General features: G+C 36.2%; 1 protein-coding gene across 5 annotated transcripts in view; it reads right to left on the bottom strand.

Moving 5' to 3' along the window:
- Positions 1-9,653: 9,653 nt before the first annotated feature.
- Positions 9,654-26,149, bottom strand: part of GK (glycerol kinase) — a 66,377-nt gene continuing 49,881 nt past the window's right edge. For all 5 annotated transcript variants that reach the window (XM_061179288.1, XM_061179289.1, XM_061179290.1 and 2 more), the window contains 7 exons: positions 18,568-18,646; positions 17,685-17,781; positions 16,935-17,019; positions 16,276-16,396; positions 16,022-16,165; positions 14,600-14,680; positions 9,654-9,854 (listed from right to left, as the gene is read on the bottom strand). In XM_061179288.1, the coding sequence (XP_061035271.1) occupies positions 9,844-9,854; positions 14,600-14,680; positions 16,022-16,165; positions 16,276-16,396; positions 16,935-17,019; positions 17,685-17,781; positions 18,568-18,646 (618 nt within the window). In that variant the 3' untranslated portion in view covers positions 9,654-9,843. The remainder of the gene's footprint in view (positions 9,855-14,599; positions 14,681-16,021; positions 16,166-16,275; positions 16,397-16,934; positions 17,020-17,684; positions 17,782-18,567; positions 18,647-26,149) is intronic.

Raw genomic sequence — 26,149 nt, 5'->3', positions numbered from 1 at the left:
AAGTATAATTCAATGAAAAAAAAAAACCATTACATTTGAAATCCTGTCTACTATGACCAGATTAAAGAAACCCACGTTAACACTTGTACCTTCACCAGTTCTTCTACCAGTTGTGGGACACAAATCCTTGGCTTGAACTACACAGTTGTTTGGCTCAAGCCAAGAACCTGGGAATGGGGATTTTCTTGCCTTAGTCTTGAAAGGCAACCTTCTTTCTGGGAGGCCCATGCAATTACCAGTGAGTGCAGTTCAATTAGCCAAACACAGTGATCAAAGTTAATTAGGAAACTCTTTCTGAGAAGGAGGGAAGGGGCACCTGGTGGCTCTCGTGAACACATATACACACTAGAGACATGGCAAAAATTCCCCTCCAATAATTCTTATTATCTATAACCCACAGAAGTCTATAACCCATAGGATGGCTCTGGTTTTGTGAATTATACCTACTTAACAGAAAATCTTAAGAAATTCTCTTATATTCACATGTGATGATGATACTGAAAATATGTGCTCTGTGCGTGTGTGTGTGTGTGTGTGTGTGTGTTTGTGTTGGGAGAGATGAATGTGTATCCCTGCAGGATACACATATACACACATATTTAACAAAGAGAATGAGAGAATTACCCCAATCTGCAGGATGGATATGTAAACATAACACTGAAAAGTCAAGGAAAAATCTAAACAATTTAGTTTTATTCATTAGTCATGGCTCTTCCTTTACAAGTCTATTAGACAAAGCAACTAACTAGCAGTCACATCTCCCCGACTGTGAGTAAAGAGAAGTGAAATATCCAGCCATAATGGGGAAAAAGAAATGCAGCACAGGTGAACAGCTCCCACCAACCCACCCTCTCTGCTTTTCTGGGCACCCCGTCCCTCAGTGTGCCACCTCCCTGGTTCCTACTGTGTATGGTTTACTTCTCCAGACAGACACCAGGGTCCTTGAAGGCAGGTTAAGCCCTCTTCTCTTGGGTGCCCTTGAGCTGCTGGCATAGGGCTGGGCACCTGGTAGTAGCTTATCGGTTGGTTGATTGATGTCATGGGGCAGGAGGGATGGGCCTGAAGGGAGGGCGACTTATTCCAGCTGAGGAACGAGGGAGGCAGGCGCAGGCCGAGGGCAATGAGTGCCGGGAGGGTGGGGGCAGGAGGGTCAGTAGCTCCAAAGGAGTCTGCCCCCCGCCCCGCCCTAGTGGCTCTGACCTAGGAGCTTGGGCTAAAAAGAATAGTTTACAGAAGTAATCCCTTAGAGGGATAAACTCTTAGAGGAAAACATAGGAAGAACACTCTTTGACATAAATCACAGCAAGATCTTTTTTGGCCCACCTCGTAGAGAAATGGAAATAAAAACAAAAATAAACAAATGGGACCTAATGAAACTTGAAAGCTTTTGCACAGCAAAGGAAACCATAAACAAAACCAAAAGACAACCCTCAGAATGGGAGAAAATATTTGCAAATGAAGCAACTGACAAAGGATTAATCTCCAAAATATATAAACAGCTCATGCAGCTCAATATTAAAGAAACAAACAACCCAATCCAAAAATGGGCAGAAGACCTAAATAGACATTTCTCCAAAGAAGATATACAGATGGCCAACAAACACATGAAAGGATGCTCAACATCCCTAATCATTAGAGAAATGCAAATCAAAACTACAATGAGGTATCACCTCACACCGGTCAGAATGGGCATCATCAGAAAATCTACAAACAACAAATACTGGAGAGGGTGTGCAGAAAAGGGAACCCTCTTGCACTGTTGGTGGGAATGTAAATTGATACAGCCACTATGGAGAACAGTATGGAGGCTCCTTAAAAAACGAAATATAGAACTACCATATGACCCAGCGATCCCACTACTGGGCATATACCCAGAGAAAACCATGATTCAAAACGACGCATGCACCCCAATGTTCACTGCAGCACTATTTACAATAGCCAGGTCATGGAAGCAACCTAAATGCCCATCGACAGACGAATGGATAAAGAAGATGTGGTACATATATACAATGGAATATTACTCGGCCATAAAAAGGAACGAAATTGGGTCATTTGTTGAGACGTGGATGGATCTAGAGACTGTCATACAGAGTGAAGTACGTCAGAAAGAGAAAAACAAATATCGTATATTAACGCATATATGTGGAACCTAGAAAATGGTACAGATGAACCGGTTTGCAGGGCAGAAATAGAGACACAGATGTAGAGAACAAACGTATGGACACCAAGGGGGGAAAGCGGCAAGGGGGTGGGGGTGGTGGTGGGATGAATTGGGCGATTGGGATTGACAGGTATACACTGATGTGTATAAAATGGATGACTAATAAGAACCTGCTGTATAAAAAAATAAATAAAATTTAAAAATTCAAAAAAAAAAGTTTACGGAAGTAATCCCTCTGAGAGTGATTAAATAAATTATCATAACTCCTGAGACGAAATATGACAGCCATTAAGAGTTCTTTGAAAATTATGGGGATAATTGTTCAGTTTCAGAGCCCAATTTTCCCGTCCACAGAAGGTGCTAATCATTTCGATTGCCACCCTACCATTTTATTTTACCCATGTCTTTGTGGTCTTTTAAACACATTTGGAAGGAAACAAATTTCATCCAATTTTATTATTTAGTGCTTTCTTTCAACCGTAATGAACTAGAACCTGGAATAGAATAAAACAGGTCTTGTGCCTGATTTGAAATCCAATATAATGGCAATGACCTTTTCCCCTTGATATTAAACTTAAATCTAGAATTGAGACTTTTCGGCCCAGAAACTTTCTAGCCTTAATATGTAATTATAAATGCGGTGGGCTGTCAGCAGTGCAATTACCTGTTAAAATTTGTGGAAGGTTCTATATTGGAAATAAGACAAGTATTGAGTCATGGAATTCATAACAGATGAATGGCTAAACAAGGATATAATTTCTAATACACCTTATTTATTCTGAATATTGATGCTTTATATGAGGTGCTTGAAATAATTGTGCCAGAAGATCAATAAGATTTCAGCCCTTTTAATTGGGAAGGGTGTCAGGATAAACAAAATTACAATAATGGACAGTGAGTGGTGGACTTAGATACATACAATTAGGAGGACGATACACCTTATATTTTTACTATGAAATATTTCAAGCATACAGAAAAGTAGAGAATATAGTAAATACATCCGTACCCCACCACTCAGTCAAATCTTAAGATTTTGCTATATTTGCTTTAGCTTTTAATTTTTTAAGAAACACAACTTTTCAGGTTCCAGTGAAGTCTCTTGCCCTGATTCCATGCTCTGCCTTCCAGAAGTAACCACCATCCTAAACTTGGTATCTATCATCCCTACGCAAGTTTCATACCTCTAGTTCAACTGTTTGTGTCCATACACATGATACGTTGTATTGTTGTGCAGGTTAAAATTTTTATATAAAGTTTATGAACATTCAAGATCTATGAAAATACCACCTTAAAGTATGGGGAAAAAATAAATGATTTTCTACTCTTCTTTGTCACCTCTTATCTTCTAATTTTTCTAAGAGCAGTATTACTCTGATTTCCAAACAAACAATTTGATCAAAAGAATTAAATGGACAGCTCCCTCGGCTGTTGAGAAACCAGTGATGTAGAGTGTGAACTTGCAAACATTCACTGCCATTTGAAGTAGATTTACAATTATTTGAAGAGGTAGATGACAAACAGACCTATTGTTTCCTCCTACAAACAGTAGTAAAGAAAAAGATGTGGTGGTAAATTAATGAAAGGTTGAAGGTTTAAAATGAGTTTGAGGAGAAAGAAGATGATAAACAGATGAGGCTAAACCTTCAAGAAAATTAGGAAACAGCATAGTTTCGTAACTAGAAGTCAAGTTACTGGTAATTATAGTGATATGATTTGCTTAATACGTTCAGAAGACTGCCTCCTCATTTATCAAGTCTTTGGGGAAAACGAGTTAGCTGCATCCTTTTTATCACTATATTCTATTGGACAGACCATGAAAACGCCTGGGAAACTGAATGGGAGCCCAGATCTTCTACTTCATCATAATCTTTTATGTATTAGTGACTAAAGCATTTTTCTTATTTCCAGTATTAGATACTTAAAAAATAGTTAATGAAAGTGAAATAAAAAGGAGATAAATTTATTAACCTCCATTTTTCAAGGAGCAAATAAAATTTATTTCCTTCAGAGGGCTCATTTCAGGGACTACAAGTTCACATGCCATCAGGGACTGGTCATGTATATTTATTTTACATAAATGCAAATTAAAGTTATATTTTTATTGAAATATAATTCATATACCATAAATGCACTCCTTTAAAGTGTATAATTCAGTTTTTAGTATAGTCACAAAGTTGTGCAATCATCACCCCAAAAGAAACCCTGTCCATTAGCAGTCACGTCCCCTTTCCCCTCCCCCCAGACTCTGGCAGCCACTAATCCACTTTCTGTCTCTATGGATTTGTCTATTCTGGACATTTCATACAACTGGAATCATACAATATGTGGCTTTTTGTATATGACTTTTTTCACTTTGTGCAGTTTTCAAGGTTCATTTATGTTGTAGCATGTATCCGGTACTTTATTCATTTTTATACCTGAATAATATTCCATTGTATGGATATACCAACTTTCACTTATCCATTCATCAGCTGATAGACATGTGGATTATTTCCTTTTTGGCTGTTATGAATAATGCTGTCATGAACATTCATGTACAATGGCCTCTGAATTTAAGTTCAAAAATTTAAAATTAGTTCTGCAAACAGTTAATATATTAACATGGTTCAATATTACACATACTAGCAATTAACACGGTTCAAATATATAACTTTTATATGTTTTTCCCTACTCCTGTCTCCCACATGCCAGATCACTGCGTTCTGTTCCAGTCCTATTTAACAGCTTCTTTTTTTTTTCCCCCACATCTTTAATGGAGTATAATTGCTTTACAATGGTGTGTTAGTTTCTGCTGCATAGCAAAGTGAATCAGCTATACGTATACATATATCCCGATATCCCCTCCCTCTTGCGTCTCCCTCCCACCCTCCCTATCCCACCCCTCTAGGTGGTCACAAAGCACCGAGCTGATCTCCCTGTGCTCTGCAGCTTCCCAGTTTCTTCATGTGTCCTTCCGGCATAGGCAAACATCCTAGTTTTTTCTTTTTTTAAATGGAAAGGTAGCACACTTATGCACTCCTCTGCACCTTGCTTTTTCACTTATCTTGGATGTTTCCATGTTTCTAGACAGCGTCCCCATGCTTTTCTAAAGCTACATGTTCTATATTGTGTGGCTGTAGCACAGTTAATTTAACCAGTCTCCTTTTGATGAATGTTTTGGAGATGATTTAAATGATCTGATATTTATGAAATCCACTTGTAAATTAGTCATATCATAATAAGCAACCAATGACATAAATAATATCAGGTTTAATAATGGGGAATAAAAGAAGCTACTTAATTTTAATACTACACAGGAAAACTGAAAAAGGCCTGAGGCTGCTTTTTAAAATAAAATATTGTTATCCTCAACTACTATGCTGTCAGGTAGAACTAGTTACCTGAAATAGGATGAAAACTGGTAAATAGAGATATTGGTCTAGTTGAGCAACTTGTTTTTAAACTATCTCATGCTTCTCAGAATATTTATCTTTATAGTCCCCAAATTTAATTTAATAGGTCATTTTCACTAAATCTGATGACAGGGAAACCTTTGGAAACACTTGTGAGAGTTTTTTGTCTATGATACTTAACACAATTTACACTTTATCATAAGACCAGAACTAAGATATGTACCTATAAAGTATAGACCAAGTAGCAACCAAGTTGGTTTTAAAAAAGCCACTCAGTTTTCCACTAATTGCCTGTTATGTGACCTTACAAATTGTTAGGTTGCTAGAACGGATCAAGTAAACTTCATTATTTAAATATTATTAGTTAAAACAAGTTATTACAAAGTTCTAGTTAAAAAATAATTTTTGGAACACTTGTAACATTGTTGGTGGGAATGTAAAATGGTACAGCCACTGTGGAAAACAGTATGAGGATTCCTCAAAAAAATTAAAAATAGAACTACCATATGATCCAGCAATCCCACTTTTGAGTATATATCCAAAAGCATTGAAATCAGGATCTTGAAGAGATATCTACACTCCCACGTTCATTGCAGCATTATTCACAATACCCAAGATATAGAAACGACCCAAATGTCCGTTGACAGATGAATGGTTAAAGAAAATGTGGTATAGGCATGCAGTGGAATCTTGATCAGCCTTAAAAAAAGAAGGAAATTCTACTATTTGTGACAACATCGATGGACCTGGAAGATATTATGCTAAGTGAAATAAACCAGACACAGAAAGAAATACTGCATGATCTTACTTCATGTGTGGAATCTTAAAAAGTCAAACTCATAGAAACAGAAAAGAGATTGGTGCCTAGCAGGGGCTGAGGTGAGGGGGAAATGGGGAGTTGTTCAATGGATATGAAGTTAATTACACAAGATGAATAAGTTCTAGAGATCTGTTGTACAACATAGTGCCTAGAGTTAACAATACGGTATTGTGCACTTAAAAATTTAAGAGGGTAGGGCTTCCCTCGTGGCACAGTGGTTAAGAATCCACCTGCCAATGCAGGAGACATGGGTTCGAGCCCTGGCCCAGGAAGATCCCACATGCTGCGGAGCAACTAAGCCCGTGTGCCACAACTACTGAGTCTGCGCTCTAGAGCCCGAGAGACACAACTACTGAGCCTGTGTGCCGCAACTACTGAAACCCATGCGCCTAGAGCCCATGCTCCGCAACAAGATAAGCCACCGCAATGAGTGGCCCGCGCACCGCAATGAAGAGTAGCCCCCGCTCACCACAACTAGAGAAGGCCCTCACGCAGCAACAAAGACCCAATGCAGCCAAAAATAAATAAATAAATATAAAAAAAATTTAAGAGGGTAGATCTCATGTTAAGCATTCTTAACACACAAACACAACAAGCAAAAGGACATAAGAAAAATTCTGGAGGTGACGGATATGTTTATAACCTTGATTGTGGTAATGAGATAATGGGTGTATGCATATGTCTGAACTCATCAAAGTATATACATTAAATATGTACAGTTTTCTGTATATCAATTATACCTCATTAAAGCTATAAAAATAGTAATTTTTGAACTTCTATTTACGATTAGGTAGACACTGTGAGGTAAATACTACCTACTAGACTGCCAATACTGTTACAGTTTCTGTGCTATGACATATTTTGATTGGTGGTTCCTCCTAAATAGCTATCATTCTTCATTCCCACATGATACAAAATACCCATAAGCCAAAGAACTGACCTGTAGGCATTTCAAAAGAAACACACTAAAAAATTCTAAGATATTATTACAGAAGCAAAAATGCATTACTTATGTTACTGATTACCTGCAGAACAAAAGGTTGAGGTGTTGGCTATTGAGTTCAGAGAACAATGGTGTACTTCACTCCACCAAATCACCCAGGTAGAGAGAAACTGAAGCAGAGAGTGGAACCAGTAGGTCATGGTTAGGCATGACCACAAGACCCTATTGATAATGGCTGCTGACCTCAGCAGGGTATTTTCTGGATGCTGAGATGGGACACTGTAGTCTTTTCTAACAGAACGAGTAAGGTGCTCATCATTCCAGAAACTACTTCTTCGGCTGCCGGTTAATTCTTCAGAGCGTGCCTGATCAAGTGCTAACAGCTGAGCTTCACGCTTCCTGCAATTTCTTTCTCAATTTAACTTTGATCTAAGTTCTAGTCTGTAAATGAGAAATGCAAGTAAGAACGAGGGTTGATTTATTTTAAGTAAATTTATCATTAAATATCAATGTATATAATTTCAAACATTTATAAATATTGCAATTTATAGAAAATTAATGTAATCTTAAAATTATTTGAACAATGATTTTCACAACTATTTACATTAACTCAACCTACCTTTGTAGAAACATAATTCTGTTTAAAAGTATCCTTGCCACAAAGTAATAATTTCATAGTACCTTTCTATAATATTTATGTCACTAAAGTGGCAGCTACATCAATAAAACCCAGCAGATTCAATAATTTAGAAACAGCATAATCAGAACTGCAAATGAAAGCTACCATTAATTCCAAACAAAACAAAACCTTTTATATTAATATATAAATACTTTCCCATTTTCATCATTGATTGAAGAAAATAATTAGAAGGCAGTATCTTCTTGTTTGTAGTAAACAGAAATTAATTTTAAGATATTTTAAAATTGACATTAAGAAGCTAGATTAGGTAAGTTTTTACAACACATAACATTAAATTTTTTGAGAAATTCTTGGTTTTGGGTGGGGGGAGAAAGAAATTCTTGGTTTTACTGGAAGCCACTTCTATCAATAAAACCTTTTTTTTTCAGTTGTAATATGACAATAAGCAGAGATAACTATCTGTCATCTCAAATAGAAATTTTAATTGCTTATCAGCAATTGATAACATACTTGGATGGAACGAGATTCTTGGCTTTTTTTCCTACTTAAGTATTTTAACCTTTTTTGACATCCCCTCAAAAGGATCCTAAATATGTCTAAAATTACGTCAAAGGAAAAATAACTTTATATGAACTAGTGCTTGTATTTGAAAATATTTGCTGTAGTATTCCACAGTTTTTTCTTTTTTTTCTTTTTTAGCATATAAAAGTATGGTATAAGAAATTATAGTCACAATAAAGTACATTTTCTTTTATTGACATAGAACATATACTTAAATTTTAAATGTTGGCTCTTTAAGAAAAAGTTTCTCCTGGTAAATAATATGCATAACCATTGCCCAAAAATGTATACAGCTGTTTTCTCCAAAATATTTATACACATAGAGGTCCACTTAAGACCAGCCCCATTATAACCTACCGAATACAATGTGCTCTTAATTTATAAATGGGCTACCCTCAGTATATAAAATATAAAGGCATGTATGTTACACATACAAAGTAAGAAATATACAAAGGAGAGACAAAAAGAAAAAAAAGAAAGTGTTCTTCCCTATAAGATCCAGACAGAAATTCAGTGTAATTAGTGAGAACACGTACTCTTTTTATAAATGGGCTACCCTCGGTATATAAAATATATAGGCATGTATGTTAGACATACAAAGTAAAAAAATATATAAAAAGGAGAGATGAAAGAAAGAAAAAGGAAAGTGTCCTTCCCTATAAGATCCAGATAGCAATTCAGTGTAATTAGTGAGACCACGTTAAATACAATATATGAAGAATTTTCAGTTTTGGCAAATACTTTTCAGAGAAATACCTAAGCAATGAGGGTACTAAATTTCCATTTTAAGAATTTAGTAGAGGCTTCCATTTAAACATTCAGTGAAGATGTTGTGGTCTCCCTAATATGCAGAAAAGAGGACTTTGGGTAGGGGGGTCTGTTAAAAAGAAGCAAACAAAAGGTCACAAATTTTTAGCCCGTTAGTAACAGCCCCTTAATCAAGCATGTGTAGTGCAGGAATCAAATCCTGGCCCATCAGAGTTTGAATATATGTGATAAAAGATTCCAATGGACAGGATCTGAATTCTTCCTAGATCTTAGAGGGAATGAGGCAGGAAATGATGGCAAAGGAGCAGGTCAGCCCCAAAGGTGGCCGGTCCAATCTTAACTACCGATGTTAAAAAACACACCAAATGTTTCTATAGCATTCTTTCTGCTGCATTTTCTTTATTTCAAGCCACAGGTCTACTTGGAGGGTCATGCAGCTAGTGGCTGATAAATAAAATCAGAGTCTATGAATAGTGTCATCACATTAAGAGACAGAATCACTGGATTCTCTCGATAGGTAAAGAGCTCGCATCTTTGGAATCCATGAGTTGGTAGTATTTATGGCATACCTAAAATGGGGGACAAAAATCATATATGTCAATAATAATATACATGCAATTCAGGAGTTAAAACAATGAAGACAATTCAATAATCTATTGAGCTAGAAATTCCATATGATTCCTAAATATTGCTTCACAGGTAAAAATGCAACAAATATAACTGAGCCAATTCCAAAATTAGCAAATAAACACTATTGCTAACTGTTTACCAAGGCAAGCCATCCCCATTCTTCTCAAATCTCGGCATATGTTACCAAGAGAGATCCTAAAGATGGCAATCATATCTATTTTGGAAGCCTAGGAATTTGGACACTTACTGTATCCTTTAGCTTAGAGATATGCTACATATCCTAATTTTCACAGACCCAGCCTTTTCATTCTGTACTGGTATCAAAGGGGAAACAGAAGGGGAAAAAAAAAAAATCAATGAAAACATTCAGCTGCAACGTTATTTTCTTTCCTTTTCCAGACCATCATTATGCAGCCAAAAAAACTCATGGTAAAGAAAAAAAATAGAACTTTTCCTCAAACAGCATTAAAAAAAAAATAAATTTAAACTACAGTTCTTCTGGGGAATATTTGGACTGTTCCACCAAACATTCCCAAGAAGCAGAAAGAAAATAAGCATCTGCTAATTCTGTATAGATTTATATATATACAGAAGCCCTTTGTAAGGTGTAAAGCACTAATACCAACATAAGGTATGATTATTATGGAAGCAGAAGATTTGAACAAATTTATCGTGAACATGAAGAATATAGAAAAAGGCAATCTAATTTTAAATTCTCATGCAAGTAACCCAAATTTTTTCATTAATTAAAAGATAATTTAATGTTTTGCTAATGTAAATAATTTTCATCCCATTTCTGCTGATGTAAATAACTTTTCATTCCATATTTATATATAGCACTTTGGTGATGATGTCAAGCTGATTAATGCTTGTCAGATTTCTATAAACAGATATTCTCCCATATTAATAAAAAATTTTATATTTTACACCCAGGTCATCTTCTAATTAATTAAGAAAAATAATTTAACTCTTTCCTTAATTAGGAAGATTGTTAAAACGTTTCACTTTCTTGGCAACATATGAAATACGTCATTTCCATTTAGGCCATTAATTTGAAGAAAAACTGAGAGCTATCATCAGCAACATCTTCCAAAAATGATTATTATATTTAAATTAATACAGGTTATGCAATGTGTTTTATAAAATACTGAGCAAGTTTACTCTTATAAGAATATTCAGAAGTTAATATGCAAAATAATAATTCAGTTTGAATTTCGACCCCAATTTATTTCAATAATAATTTTTTAAAAAACTTCATTTCACCAAATGTATTCTCTTAACTAAAATAAAAGTGATGGTAAATTTTCCCTAGCTGTAGAGTTTTACAGAAACTCTGCTAACATACTCTGGCTGAAATTCTTACCAGAATTGAAATATTAAGACTTGTGTAGCAGATTTTCATTAAGTATGAAAAACAACTTATGTACATTTGCAAGCCAATTTAATTGATTTCAAATACTATAAATTTCATCTATCACTCTGAACGTCCTTTCATTTAAGCATTGACAGTAGCACTTTCACTTGTGCTTATTGTTGCAGCTGACAGCAGAATGTAGCCCCTCAAAGAAAATCATCATCTACTAAAAAGAGAATAAAAGCAGAGTCACTGCCCCCAAAGATCAATTGGTCTAACTAATTAGACCTTTAATAGATTTTCCAGGTTCCTAAGAATAGGAAGAAGGAAAAACACCGAAAACTTTCTGCTGAGTCATACACAAATGCATTAATGCTAACTAATACAATTGTCTAATGTAAAGAGGAACTGACCTGAGAGGTACCTTGCTCCGATTAACATTACCATGCTACTCACTATAAAAAAGCCCAAGGGTAGACTACAGAAGATACTAGGGTCACCTGTGGTCATCCAAGTAGGAGGGAATTCCAGTCAAGCAAACCAAAAGAGAGACACATAATTACAATATTTGTGTTAAGAATCACATGATAGCAAAAAAAAGTTATAAAAATAGTATATTCATAAAAGCTAGCAAAGAGTTATTACTTCAAATCAAAAACAGAATCAATATTGAAGGCTTATGACAGTCAACAAACAATACAGATAGCATGCCACAAGTAGCCAAGAACATAGAACATACAGACCAACATAAACCCTCCACTGGCAAAGCCAAAGCTGATGGAGAACTTTTTGGGAGGCTGTTGATTTTAGCTTTCTTGATGCTTCCCCAAAAGATACTAAATGAGCAATCCAATTCCCTTCAAAGTCAAATTATAGATCCTTTGGCTATCAGAGAAGAGTTATATTCGTCTACTGAAAATGAATTTCAAACCCTACTGGTTTCATTTTCTTTTTTAAATAGACTTGGTGTATAAGGAAATGCACCTGAATATTAATGTTAGTATAATTAAAAAACCAAACTGTATTAATCTACATTTTAAAATATTGCCTGAGAATACGATTGTTTTGATATTTTCCAACCTGAATTCTCTTGGAAGCCCTTCCAAGAATAGATAGATAGATAGATGCTTTTCTTGAATATAAAAATTATATATCTAGAATATTTAACACTCTTTGAAAAAATATTTTGGTGGGTTTGGAGTACAAAGCCAAGAAGTCATCATTTATGATAAGCTCTCTCCAAAAAATATCAAACCCCCAATCACTTCTACAACATTTTAAACATATTGAATGTATGTTAAAAATTCTTTACACTCCATTCAAATATAGTTATAAACAAGAAAATAAATATGAATGCTTCAAAACTGGCAAAATGCTTTGGAAATTAAGCTAACATAATATTCTTCCCATAAATTAAACCTATTTAAAGAGGATAAGAGACCAGGTAGCAATTCCAATATCCTTTCAAGATCATCAAAATAGGATTCTGTCTGTACTGCTATTATCAGATAGCTTATTGATAAATCATACAGTTATATAGCTTATATTGCTTAAGGAATACAATCAGCATTTCACTAATTGAATATTATTAGCCTGTTTATTATACAGTTTAGAGACTCTCAAAATATTATACATGAGTGCTTTTCATAAATCTTCTCAAAAGTTTTTTCAAACTTTGCCTTAAATCCACTGCAGCCTGAAACAAAAACAAAGTTTGAAAAATCGAAAGCTCTCAAAAAATCAAATTACTTTATCATCAATGCTGATGGCAGAAACAATAGAATCATGTAATTTTCTTTTATCAACTTTTTCTTGGCATTTTAAATTCACTGACAGGTAAGGTAAGCAAACAGAGAGAAAACGATCAATTGGTTTTGTGGGAACTTTGCAATTAAAATTATATCTTCAACTGCAAGGAAGGAGAAGGACGTGTGGCATTGACGTGGAGGCAGCTGGGGCAGTGGAGTGCGGGAACAGGTAGGATTGTGCCATCTTATTTTATTTGGCCATGCCGCGTGGCATATGGGATCTTAGTTCCCCGACCAGGGATCGAACCCCGGGCCCCTTGCATTGGAAGTACGTAGTCTTAACCACTGGACCATCAGGGAAGTCCCTGTGCCGTTTAAAAAAAATCTAACTTGTCAAAGAAATCATATAACTCATTTTCATTAGCCATTAATTAAGGGCAACCAGAAAATAAATCGAGTGCATGTCTATCTTTCAAAGCAACTAGCACTGTGCTACAAAAATACCTATGATTGAGAAGTTTAGCTATAAAGGGTCTCAAAACTGCAAACAGTCTTAGCAAGAAAGGCTTTGCCACTATCTTAGAAAGAAAGGTGAGTCTCAGGACAAAAGATTTAAAGAAAATGGATATTAAGCTTAAAGCTTGTTTAGGAGAATAAACAAAAGCTTCAAGTAGGAACATCCAGGACTGAAAATACAGATCACAGTGATCTGTGGTACTAGATGATCCCAGAAGCTTCTCCTAAAAGCCAGATACATTAAAAGTGGTTCTATACTCGCTTTGGGGTTGGAAGGCAGGCTATATTTCATTTATATTCTCTTCTCCATTAAACTATACGCTTCAATATATTATTGGCCATTGTTTCATTCATTATGTTCGAAATCTTGCATTTAGCAAAGAATTAAAATATTATGCCATATTAAAGGCATGTTTAAGGCTGTTTCTATATTAAAGGCAGCTCAGGGCTGTTTACAATTAAATGGTTTACTTAAGGCAAATACCTTCCCACCTAAGAGATTGAAAAAAAACAGTCCTCTATGTTCTGCCAAGAGCATTTGCCAATTATGACATTTCTAATTTACTATGTTTGGTACTTTTCTTCCTCTGATTCCAATGAGTTCTCATAACATACACTCACTAAGGGCTTGGAAGCAGTCTAGGAAGTAGTGAAATATATTCTGAAATTAATACAGCTTTCGGTTGGTTCAGGTCATGAAGACAGCCCCCCAGAAAGGCAAAGTCAGACACTAAGAAGAAGAAGAAAAAAAAAGTCTAGTTGATTTTTTTTTTCATTAAGAAGAGACTAGAAATAATTTTACTTTTAGAAAACTAAGTTATCAATTGAAGTACCAGGAATAAACTAATAAGGAAAGATATGGCAGGACAGAGTTAAGTATGTATATCAACATGATAATTTACATTTTATGTTTAGAACTTTAAAGTGTTTTCAAAACATTAGAAACTATAAGCTTATAATAATGCTTTTCTTCAGAGCAGCCTTGCTAAGTATAAATGGCCAGATACTTAAAGAAGCGATTTAACATACTAGGGCAAAGTGGCAATAATAATAAAAACATTTTTACCACTTTCTGAAGACTGAGTTGTAACCCAACCCATTGACTTCATCACAGCTTTCTTCCACGTAGAATAACGAATTTCACTTTCTAGACATAGAAGGTAGGAAAACCACACATAAGAAAGGCAGTTTACTGAGATGTTCTAAGTACCACACTTATGTTCACTCAGCGTTCTTTTTTTTTTTTTTGCTGCACCGTTCAGCATGTGGGATCCGACCAGGGATCGAACCTGCGCCCCCTGCATTGGAAGCATGGAGTCTTAACCACTGGACTGCCAGGGAAGTCCCTCACTCAGCATTCTTGACAAATTGTTACACATATTAAACTGATGTTTGTTACATTGTATTAAGCTGACATGGAGTTTTACCAGGACTCAGATTCCGGAGACTATGGTTGCTAGTGACTACCAGTGACTGGGAGAGAAGCTTGCTTGGAAGTTGGAGGGAAATTCAGCCTGGTCTGCACGATGAAGGGAGATGGGGAAACAGGCTACCTGCTAAGACCAGGCCATTCACAAGCAAGTGGTGATGAATCAGAAAGGGGAATCCTACTTGACCTATTTTCTCTTTTTTGGGAGGGTGGAGGAGCTTGGGATATCATACAAAATCCACGTTGACGTTATTTTATACATAGGTTTTTAAAAAGGTTTAAAACCAAATTCAATATATAAAACCTTATTTTCATACACAAATTTAATACAGGTTATTGGTCAGAGCTTGTGGCTTAGCTTTGTTTATTACGACAGTAAGACAAATATTTAACGCTCATTTATTTAAATTGTTGCTGCTTTTGTCAGGCTAGCCCTGCTGTGTTTAAAAGTTATCAGAATATCCCTTACCCCACATAATCCTGTCCTAAAACTGGCCACTGGCACCAAAGATGATCCGACGCAGACATGAGGGGTCGGTGGCCGATATATCTCCCTTGTCACTGTCAGGAAAGGCTACACTAACAAGCTAGAACTGATAGTGTGGCAGTGTTATCCCCCTACATGAAAGGACTGTAAACGCGAGAAGTGAATGGTAAAAAAGTGATTACAGAAGTTTTTTTTTTTTTAAATAGGGAACTATTCCTCTCATTCACATTCATTCAGTGTATCCAAATATGCTTAGTAGCCAAACCTGAAACTGTAGCATCTGCTATCTTATTTACTTTCTCAACTTATGAATAAACAGAAAAGCAATCTCTCTCTCACTTTTCACAGTATACCAATCTTCAATCTTTACAAGTACCCTCACCAAAAGGGAACTACTGTATAGCACAGGGAACTATGCTCAATATTTTATAATAACCTGTAAGGGAAAAGAATCTGAAAAAAAATAGATATATATGTATGTATAACTGAATCACTTTGCTGAACATCTGAAACTAACACAACATTGTAAATCAACTATACTTCAATTAAAAAAAATTAAAAAAAACAAGTACCCTCAGCGTTGATCTGAGGTTCAAACCGTTCCATTGTGACAGCTGACAAGTCCTCAGGTTCCAGACTCCAAACGCCAACCCCTTCTGCAGCCCCTGCTGCCATGGCAGCTCCCAGGGCAGTTGTTTCGGGCATCGAGGGCTTCACTGAGGGGAGAGAGCTACATCAGTATCTTTGCAGTTACATATGCCTAAAAAAACAAGTTCTTCCGAAGAAACATTAGTCTTGGAGTTTAAAGGAATGAAGGCTTACTAACCTACTGGGATATACAGAATGTCTGCTTGTAGCTGCATCAGAATTTTGTTGTTGGTCATTCCTCCGTCTACCTGCAAATGGCTGAGCGGAATTCCACAGTCGCGGTTCATGGCGTCCAAAATCTTAAATAAACCAATGCAATGAACATAACTAAAGTACTCCATAGTAACATCTCTGAAAATAGCCATCTTCTACTCAAAAACACTCAAAAGCTCCCCAAAGCCTGCAGAATAAAAATTTAGATTTCTTAGGCTGGTCTTCTAGGCCCTCCTTGATCTGGTTACAACCAACCTTTTCTCTCACCACACCTCTGCACTCACCCCTATATCCAGTCAAGCCAAACAGTTCTATTTTGCACCCTGATTTCCTGCCATGGTGCCTATGTTTGTGCTACTATCCCCTTTGCCTAATATGCACCACTCAGCATCCCCTCAACTGTAAAATGCCCAGCGCCTGGCAGCTAACAGGAACTTAGAAAGTAATGACAGCTGGGAAAAGAACAAAAACTTGCAGTTATTACATTAATGTTTAGGCAGGCTTAATTTTTGATTAAATATTTAGTAAGCTTATAAATTTTAATAAATTTCTGGCATTAATATATAATTTGTTTAGGAATAATAAAGGTGGATTAAGTACAAGAAAAGGGCCCATATTTATTACCTCTCGAGTTTGGAAACAAACAGCTTCTAATGCAGCAAAAGCAATATGGCATTTATTGGTGAACTGAGTGAGCCCACAGATGATCCTAAAAATACAAAGATTTTTAAGAGTAGAGTGGAATAAATGAGTCATCAACTGGAAATGTCCTAAATATGGAAAGACTGAATTTGGTAGGTAGAAATGTACGGGGGTGGGAAATGGACATTAAAAAAAACAAAACTGGACATAAACATTAAGTAGCTTGGAAAGTCCTTATAGTCTACAATGCTGCATCCACATACGAAAAAGTTCAAGATCTATCCGAATAGATGACAATAATATAAAACCAAATCAATATTCATCTAGATGATGTCCCTTTGAGACATAACTTGCAGGTGCCTTGAAGATAAAAGATAATGACACTAACATGAATATGGATACGGTGGGGGCTTATTTGTCAGATGATTTATAACTTCTTGGAGGTTTTTTTTTTTTTGGCCATGCCGCGTGGCATGCAGGATCTTAGTCCCGCAACCAGGGATCGAACCCGTGCTCCCTGCAGTGGAAGCTCGGAGTCATAACCACCAGACCACCAGGGAATTCCCAACTTCTTGGAGTTTAAAGGTTCTGAAATTATACTTGCCAAGTGTAAAAGGTTTCCTCAATACTTTAAAATAGTTTGAAAATAGAAAACTATTAACTAATAAGTTATTAGCTAGTATAGTAAATAAATCAAGACTGACAAAAGCATACCTTATTTTCAATTCTTACCCTCTTGCACTGGGCTCCCAATAAGGTGCATATAGCCCTGAAAATGCTGGGACGAAATAGCAGCCATAAGAAGTACCTACTTCTTTAGCAAGTTTTTCTAACGTTAAAAACAAACAAACAAACAAACGAAAATCACTCTACTATATGCTACTTATTTTCGTCAATAAACACACGTGTTTACAAAATTAGGACAGAGCTTTTGGTTTCCTGTTATTTAGTACAGCAAAATGTTCCTAATTACAGCAGAATGTGAGGAACAACAAAAGCAAATTTCTCCACACTGAATACCCCCCAGTAAGATGTAACCCAGCCCAAGAAATAAAGGAACTGGATTAGTTTCGTTAAGGTATTTTAGCTTATTTCCACTATTTTTAAGGTTGCTGACTAGCAGATGAAGAAGTGGCCTTCAGTGTGTCCCTAATCAGAAATGTGTTCCTGATTGTCTCACCTTCAGGCGAAATTAAACAAGTAGATGGAGGGTGGGTGGGGGGTTCAAAATAATTATCCACTGTCTGAAAATAGCCATATTAATACTTAAATTACAGGTACTGGAGAGTTTTAATTCTCACTCTAATAAGACTTAAAGCTTTTTCTCATCAGATAAATTTAACTGCAGATTCTGGCAATCTTTGGTGTTCAATTTTACACTTGGGTGATTCTTATGCCCTACCGTGCCAGTTTATTAATAGCCACCACTAAGGATGTCAATTTGTTTTATAAATCTTCCCAAAATAGTCTTTTACGTGTAAATCAAACTCATAATAGGGGTTCATATAATTTAATGTCACATACGGGGCAAAGCACATGTATTAACAGATTGCAAGGGTAAAATATTGAAAATTCTTATTATTTAGATTCTAGCCCTTTGTTAGAGCATACTCACCAATTTCCTCAGAGGTCTTTATAATTCCAAGATTGTCCCTGAGCCAGCGAATAACAGCACCGGCTATAGCTACGGAACCCTACGGGAAAAAAGGAATCCGAGACAGAATATATGTTATCACGACAAAAAGTTTTGATTGAGCATATTCTCTGTGTATGACACTACCAGATGGATAAAATTCAAAAATTTCAACATTGGGACTTCTACAAATATGATAAACTAGGTCTTTTACTACACACATTGTTTATCTAGGGCATTACAGAAGTTTTTCATGGGACAGAGAAGAGAGCCCTCCAGTACACCCTTGCACCTGTGCCCGTAGGTGGGCATCAATGTGTTGAGCAATTTGCTTCTTGTACAGTTGTTCTATCTGTTGCTAAACTACTGAGGTATATTATCACCCAGAGTACATTCCCATCTTATCCACAAAGTTACTGGGAAAGGCCACCCTGAGAGTTTTTTCAACCCCATTTCCCATAGCTAACATTATATTAAATCTAGCAACCACAATAAAAAAGTTAGCAAAGAAGCTAACTACAAAGTAATTGTTCTTTCCAACAAAATCACCAAGGGATGGGGTGGAGGAGGTTGTATGGCTACGACAATAAGGAAGAAAACATACAGTTTGGAGTCAGATGAACTAGTTTGAGTCTGAGTTCTAGTTCTTAACTGCTATGTGATCTTAGGCAAATTAGTTAGGCTTTCTGAGACTCCATTTATCCACCTATATAATGGTGGTGACTATAACAACAGTTACCTAAAGAAATTACGACAAGGCTCAATACAGGAAGTATACAGGAGTACACAGGAAGGTTCTTACTGAATGTAAATATTAGCTTCTTCAATTCTTTAAGTGTTAAAAAAAGTATCAGCCAAATTCCATTGACTGACGTATGGGTAAATAAAATGTAGTATATCCACACAATGGAAAATTATTTGGCCATGAAAAGACATGAAATTCTGCTACAACATGGATAAATCTTGAAAACATTATGCTAAGTGAAAGACCATATATTGTATGACTCCATTTATATGAAATGTCCAGAATAAGCAAATCCAGAGAGACAAAGAGTTGGTTAGTGCTTGCCTAGGGTTGAGGTGATGGAGTTATTCTTTGGGGTGATAAAAATGTTCTAAAGTTAGACTGTGGTGATGGCTGCACAACTTTGTGAATATACTAAAGAACACTGAATTACACACCTTAAAAGAGTGAATCATGTGATATGGGAATTACATCTCAATAAAGATGTTTATAAAAAGATTCTGGGGGCAAAAGAAATATCAGCACAAACCATTAGGAATTCCAAAAAAAAAGTTTTTTGGTTCTGATGTTTCATTCATATAGATTATTTTTTTCCTTCTGTTTTTCTTCATATAGATCATTAATGTAAATTACTTCCACAGAGTCACCGCAAACCAAAACATCAGGTAATATTAAGTGTAGGAAGCAGAATGTTTTTTATATGTCGCCTGCCTCCCTGTCCCCAATTAAATTAATTGAATTACAAATGGTTACCCTTTCTTGCCATCGGTTTTCAGGATGTAAACAAACTAGATGCTGAACATGTTGATACATCCTATCATTCATAGCTGCTATGAGAACAGGTCACTATATGCTACTGCAAAGCTGGCAAAACATCACAGTTGCTCTTTTTATACAGTGAATTTTCAGCTATAAAAAATTATTTGAGGAACAGATTTGACATCCCTGTGCAAATATAACCAGACTTTAAAAATAGGACAAAGACAATTCAGCAAACACCTGACAAGGGACTCTAACCCAATGTCTCTCCCGCCCCAAAAAAGAAAGTTCTTAATACACTTCCTAATTTTGATATATTATATATTTAGGTACAGAGTGGGACCGTGAAGGAGAACCAAGTAAATTGTTTGCTTTTGGAGACAATAGTTCAACTCTCACACATCCTTTGGAAGCAAACAATTCAGAGATAGTAGCTGCCAAAGGCTAGAAAATATATAAGATTTTCTAGAACAGTGCTGTTTAATCGAAATATAATGTGAGCCACGCATGTAATTTAAATTTTCTAGTTACCATATTTAAAAAGGTTAGATTAATTGTAATATATTTTGCTTAACCCAATATATTAAAAATATTATCATTGCAACATGTAATCAATATAAAACTTGAGATCTTTTATTTGTATATATTTCACTAAGTCTTTGATATCAGGTATATCGTTTATGCTTACGGCACATGTCAATTTGGACTAGCCACATTTCAAGTGCTCAGTAGTCAGGTGTGGCTAGCGGCTACCATATTGGACAACACAGTTCTAGATCTAAATGGAAACACAGATGTTCTATACTCTCAAAAAGACACTGGTCCTACATGGCATCTAACCACGAAATGTGTATATTTCCAATAGTTTTAGGTGAGTAAGCAACGAATTTTTAAAAGCCACTGAGCTAGAAGTCTAGTGGAGTGGTCTTGCAGCTACCAGCTAGTGGAACTTTATATTTTGGGGAATCAAATGCCGATGTACCTCACTTCCACTGAAAAGGGCAGGATGTTACATGCTCAATTTTTTTTGAGAGGAAGCAATGTGGTTGCAGTAAAAGGAAAATCAAGGTTTTCATTAAAGGTAACTGGTTGAGGACCAGAGGGCATTATTTTAGAGTAAAACAATAGAAAAAAAAATACAAAGCCACTGTCAAGGCTCCAAAAGAAAATTATTCTAAATTTGGTCATCAGGAGTACACAGGAGTGTTTTGTTACTGAATGAAGAAGTAGGTTCAATATAAAAAACACTTATCTGAAAGAAGTATATAATTTTGGTATCAGGATATAATACTTGGTATAGCTTTTTAAAAATTAATAAAAATAAGAGAAATCTCCAAATTCACAAAAGATGTAGTCTTCTGAATCCAGAGGCAGGAGATAAAGTGGAAGATGGTATAATGCTTTGAAGATGGGCAGAAAAAAGAGTACAGGAATGGAAACCCAAAACGATAGATAGAAGGTGACTGTCTACTTGCTATCAAATAAGTTACTGTCAATTATATCATAAATATAAACATTCAATACTTCAGCTCATCAACTATAAATATGAATCAACCCTTATTCTAAGTCACGATCCACTGGGAAAGCTGCACACAAACCTAATAGTGGTTCTCTAAGAAAAACATAATAGAAATGAGAGGGTAAAAAGAAGAAGTTCTATGATAACCGGACAAGAGAAATAAATTACTCAAAAACTAGACACATAGCCTGGAAAGTGAAAGGCTAAGGAACAGGCTATGCGAAGATTAGATTAAAAATAATCACGTAGATCTGATATAATGTCATAGCAGGCAAACATACTTTCCCTCAAAAGCTCCTTGACATGAATGCCACTGCCATGAACAGTATCTGTATAAAGTAGATATTTCAGGATGCAGGATGTATCTTACAATGCAGTTATGGTTAAAATCAGTAAGTGTGGAGAAAAATTATGTAAAATTAAGATTATCCTTAAATTGCTTAAAATCAACCATTAGGCACAGTAAACATAGTTTTGTGTATGCTACAGTCATATGTAACACTACATATATAACTTATATTGTACTTAACTTCTGTATGATTACAAATGCAAAATCTAACTCTATAGCATTTTTAATTGCAAAGAAAAGAGAACAGGAGCACAGAGTTGAATTGGGGAAGCATTTATGAAATGTAATCTGTATCATTAATACTTCGATAACCAGTTAGGGAATTAAAATTAAAAGCACTTATTGCTCAGAAAGTACACTTTCCAAGAAAGTACCTTAGAAAAGTCCATAAACAATGTTTATAGGCCCCCATGATCCTCGCCTCCTGCTGTTCATGGCCTTCCATGATCCTTTCCCTTTGAGTGAGGTGGGACTATGACTTGCTTCTAACCAACAGGACATGTCAAAGGTGATGGGACGTATGTGATGATGTGCATGTGATTACGTTGCATAAGATTATCGCACCTGTTTTCTGGACTCTCTCCCTCCCTTGCTGGCATTAAGTCCTCACATGGGAAGGAACTTCAGGCGGCCTCTAGGAGCTGAGGGCAGCCTCTGGCTGACTGCTAGCAAGAAACTGAAACCCCCAGTCCTACAACCACAAGGAACTAAATCTGGCCAATAATCTGCGTGAACCTAGAAGCAGATGGAGCCTCAGATGAGACTGTAGCCTCAGCCTACACCTTGACTGCGGCCTGGTGAGACCCTGAGCAGAGGATCCAGCTAAGCTTTGTCTGGACTCCTGACCCGTGGAAACTATAAGATAATAAATGGGTATGGTTTTAAGCCGCTTACATCAGTGGTAATATTGTTATGCAGGAACAGTTAACTAATATATGAGACTTATACCTGAAATGGAATATCTGGCTGAAGAGGGATGAAAAACTCCAAAAACAAAAACTTAACAATATAATCACAAATCATACCAAAGAGAGGAGAAAAAGGACATTCAAAGAAAACAATGGGGGGATATAAGGAATCCTCTTTGAAGCTCATGTTTAAATAGACAAAAATGGCATAACATAGGATTTGGTATGTAAACAATATTTATTAAGTGTCTGCTATATGCCAGCCTCTGGGATAGAGTGGTGAACAAGACAGATAAATATTCTGACCTCAGGGAACTTATATCCTAGTGACAGAATACAGAACATAGAAGTCTCAAATCCAAAGTAAGCTCAAGTTCATAATCAGATTAAAGGTCCCCAAAAGAATTTTGTTTTGTGAAATAACATTAAGAAAAAGAAGATGAACAAGGAAGGGAAAAGCACAGCTTAGGGAAGATAGTGCACAGATGGCAGAGGGAAGGCAGAACTACTTGTTCTATTTTGGTAATTCTTGCTCTATTTTGCTTCAGTATCTTCCACCACTAAGAAAATTTTCCAACTATTAAGAGTGGGACAAATTTTAGCAGTTTAATATGAGTTTATAGTCTCAAAACAACTGAAGCATCATGTGTCCCAATTCCTTTTTACTAATAATGAAATAAGGACCCAGAGACGTTAATATTCTTGGTGATAAAAAAGAGGTAAACATCCCTATCAAGAGAGACGGATGAGTCTGCACTTTAAAAATCACCTGTCCTGGGTTTCCCTGGTGGCGCAGTGGTTAAGAATCCGCCTGCCAATGCAGGGGACACGGGTTCGAACCCTGGTCCGGGAAGATCCCACATGCCTGCCGTGGAGCAACTAAGCCCGTGAGCCACAACTACTGAGCCTGCGCTCTAGAGCCCGCGAGCCACAACTACTGAAGGCTGCGCGCCTAGAGCCCGTGCTCCGCAACAAGAGAAGCCACTGTAGTTAGAAGCCCGCGCACCGCAATGAAGAGTAGCCCCCGCTTGCGGCAACTAGAGAAAGCCCGCGCGCAGCAACAAAGACCCAATGCAGCCATAAATATAAACAAACAAACAAACTACATTGTTAAAAAAAAAAAAATCACCTCTGTCCCTAACAGAGGATAACAGGCAAAACGTAAAAAGAAAAAACCAAAACAACACATGCTAACTCAAATAGAGAATAGCATCGATGTGGACAGAAACAGAAATGCATGGCTAAGCAGGATTTGAGGCCACAGGCATGATGGAGTCCGATTCATTTTTCTGTATGTGTCAGGGAGCAGGAGTGGTGGCCAGAGCTGACTCCTGCAGAGCAAAGGGATTCGAAGTGCTTTGTGTTAAGATCAGGAATAGTGTCAGTGCTTGAAGCCAGGGGCTAGGTAGTGCTTTCTTGCTTGTGTAGCGGTACTGGAAAACAAGCAATTGTCTACGTGCTGACTAAGGCTATTGGCTTAATGGAAAATGAGCCTGGAAGGGAAAATTTCAAAATACATGAAGAAATCTATTATTAAAACATCAGCCATGGTGTTGGGAAAATAGAACAGCTACATGCAAGAGAATCAAACTGGACTACTTTCTCACACCATATATAAAAATAAACTCCAAACAGATTAAAAACTTAAATGCAAGACCTGGAACCATAAAACTCTTAGAAGAAAACACAGGCAGTATGCTCTCTGACCTCGGGTCTTAGCAATATTTTTTTGGATCTGTCTCCTCAGGCAAGGGAAACAAAAGCGAAAATAAACTAAAAAGCTTTTGCACAGTGAAGGAAGGTATCAACAAAACGAAAAGGCAGCCCACTGAATGGGAGAAGATATTTGCAAATGATATATCTCATAAGGGGTTAATATACAAAATATACAAAGCACTCAACATCAAAAACAAACAAACAATTTGATTAAAAAATTGACAGAGGACCTGAGTAGATATTTTTCCAAAGAAGACATATAGACAGTCAATTAACACATGAAAAGGTGCTCAACATCATTAATCAACAGGGAAATGCAAATCAAAACCGCAATGAGATCTCTTCATACCTGTCATAATGGCTATTATCAAAAATACTACAAACAACAAGTGTTGGCGAGGATGTGGAGAAAAGGGAACTCTTGGACACTGTTGGTGGGAATGTAAGTTGGTGCAGCCACTGTGGAGAACAGTGTGGAGGTTCCTCAAAAAATCAAAAACAGAGTTACCATACGATACAGCAAATCCACTTCTGGGTATTTTTCCAAAGAAAACAAAAACACTAGTTAGAAAAGATATATGCACCCCTACGTTCACTGCAGCACTATTTACAATAGCCAAGATATGAAAGCAACCTAAGCATCTATTAATAGATGGATAAAATGGATAGCTTTATAATATATATAAAATGGAATATTATGACATCTTGCCATTTGTGAAAATATGGATGGATTTGGAGGGTATTGTGCTAAGTGAAATAAATCAGAGAAAGAAAATATAGCATGTGTTCACTTACATGTGGAATCTAAAAAATAAAACAAATGAATAAACATAATAAAACAGAAATAGACTCATAGAAACAGAGAACAAAATGCTGGTTGCCAGGGGGTAAGGGGGTAGCAGAATGAGTGAAATAGATGAGGGAGATTAAGAGGTACAAACTTCCAGTTATAAAATAAACAAGGCATGGGGATGTAATATACAGCATTGGGAATAGAGTCAATAATATTGTAATAATTTTGTATGGTGACAGATGCTAACTAGACTTACTGTGGTGATCATTTTATAATGTACAAAAATACTGAATCACTATGTTACACACCTAAAACTAATGTAATATTGTAAGTCAATTATACTTCTATTAAAAATTGATTAAATTAAAAAAATATATATACTTTGTATAGATACTATATAAATTAGACATTACAGCATATCATATGCTAGCTTGCAAGCATCACTTCTAATGAAAATGTATGGAAGGGGAAAAAATGACATCAGTCAACAAAACGTAACATCTGGAATAGAATTCATTCCAATCCAGTGGTTAGGACTCTGCGCTTGTACCGCGGGGGGCACAGGTTCAATCCCTGGTCGGGGAACTAAGACACTGCGTGTCCGCAGCACCTCCAAAAAGAGAAAAAAACAACAACAATACAAAACAGTAACAACAAAAAAACACAAAGAGGTAGATTAAGGTATGATTTCCATGGAAAAAAACTCCATGAATTACAAATCAAAAGAAAAGAGAAATAAAACAAAATCAGGTGGACATGAAAAATAACCAGTTAA

This window comes from Eubalaena glacialis, chromosome X (assembly GCF_028564815.1).
Source record: "Eubalaena glacialis isolate mEubGla1 chromosome X, mEubGla1.1.hap2.+ XY, whole genome shotgun sequence".
Lineage (NCBI taxonomy): Eukaryota > Metazoa > Chordata > Mammalia > Artiodactyla > Balaenidae > Eubalaena > Eubalaena glacialis.
The sequence above is the reverse complement of the archived record's forward strand: the minus strand, read 5'-3'. Positions and strand labels throughout refer to the sequence as shown.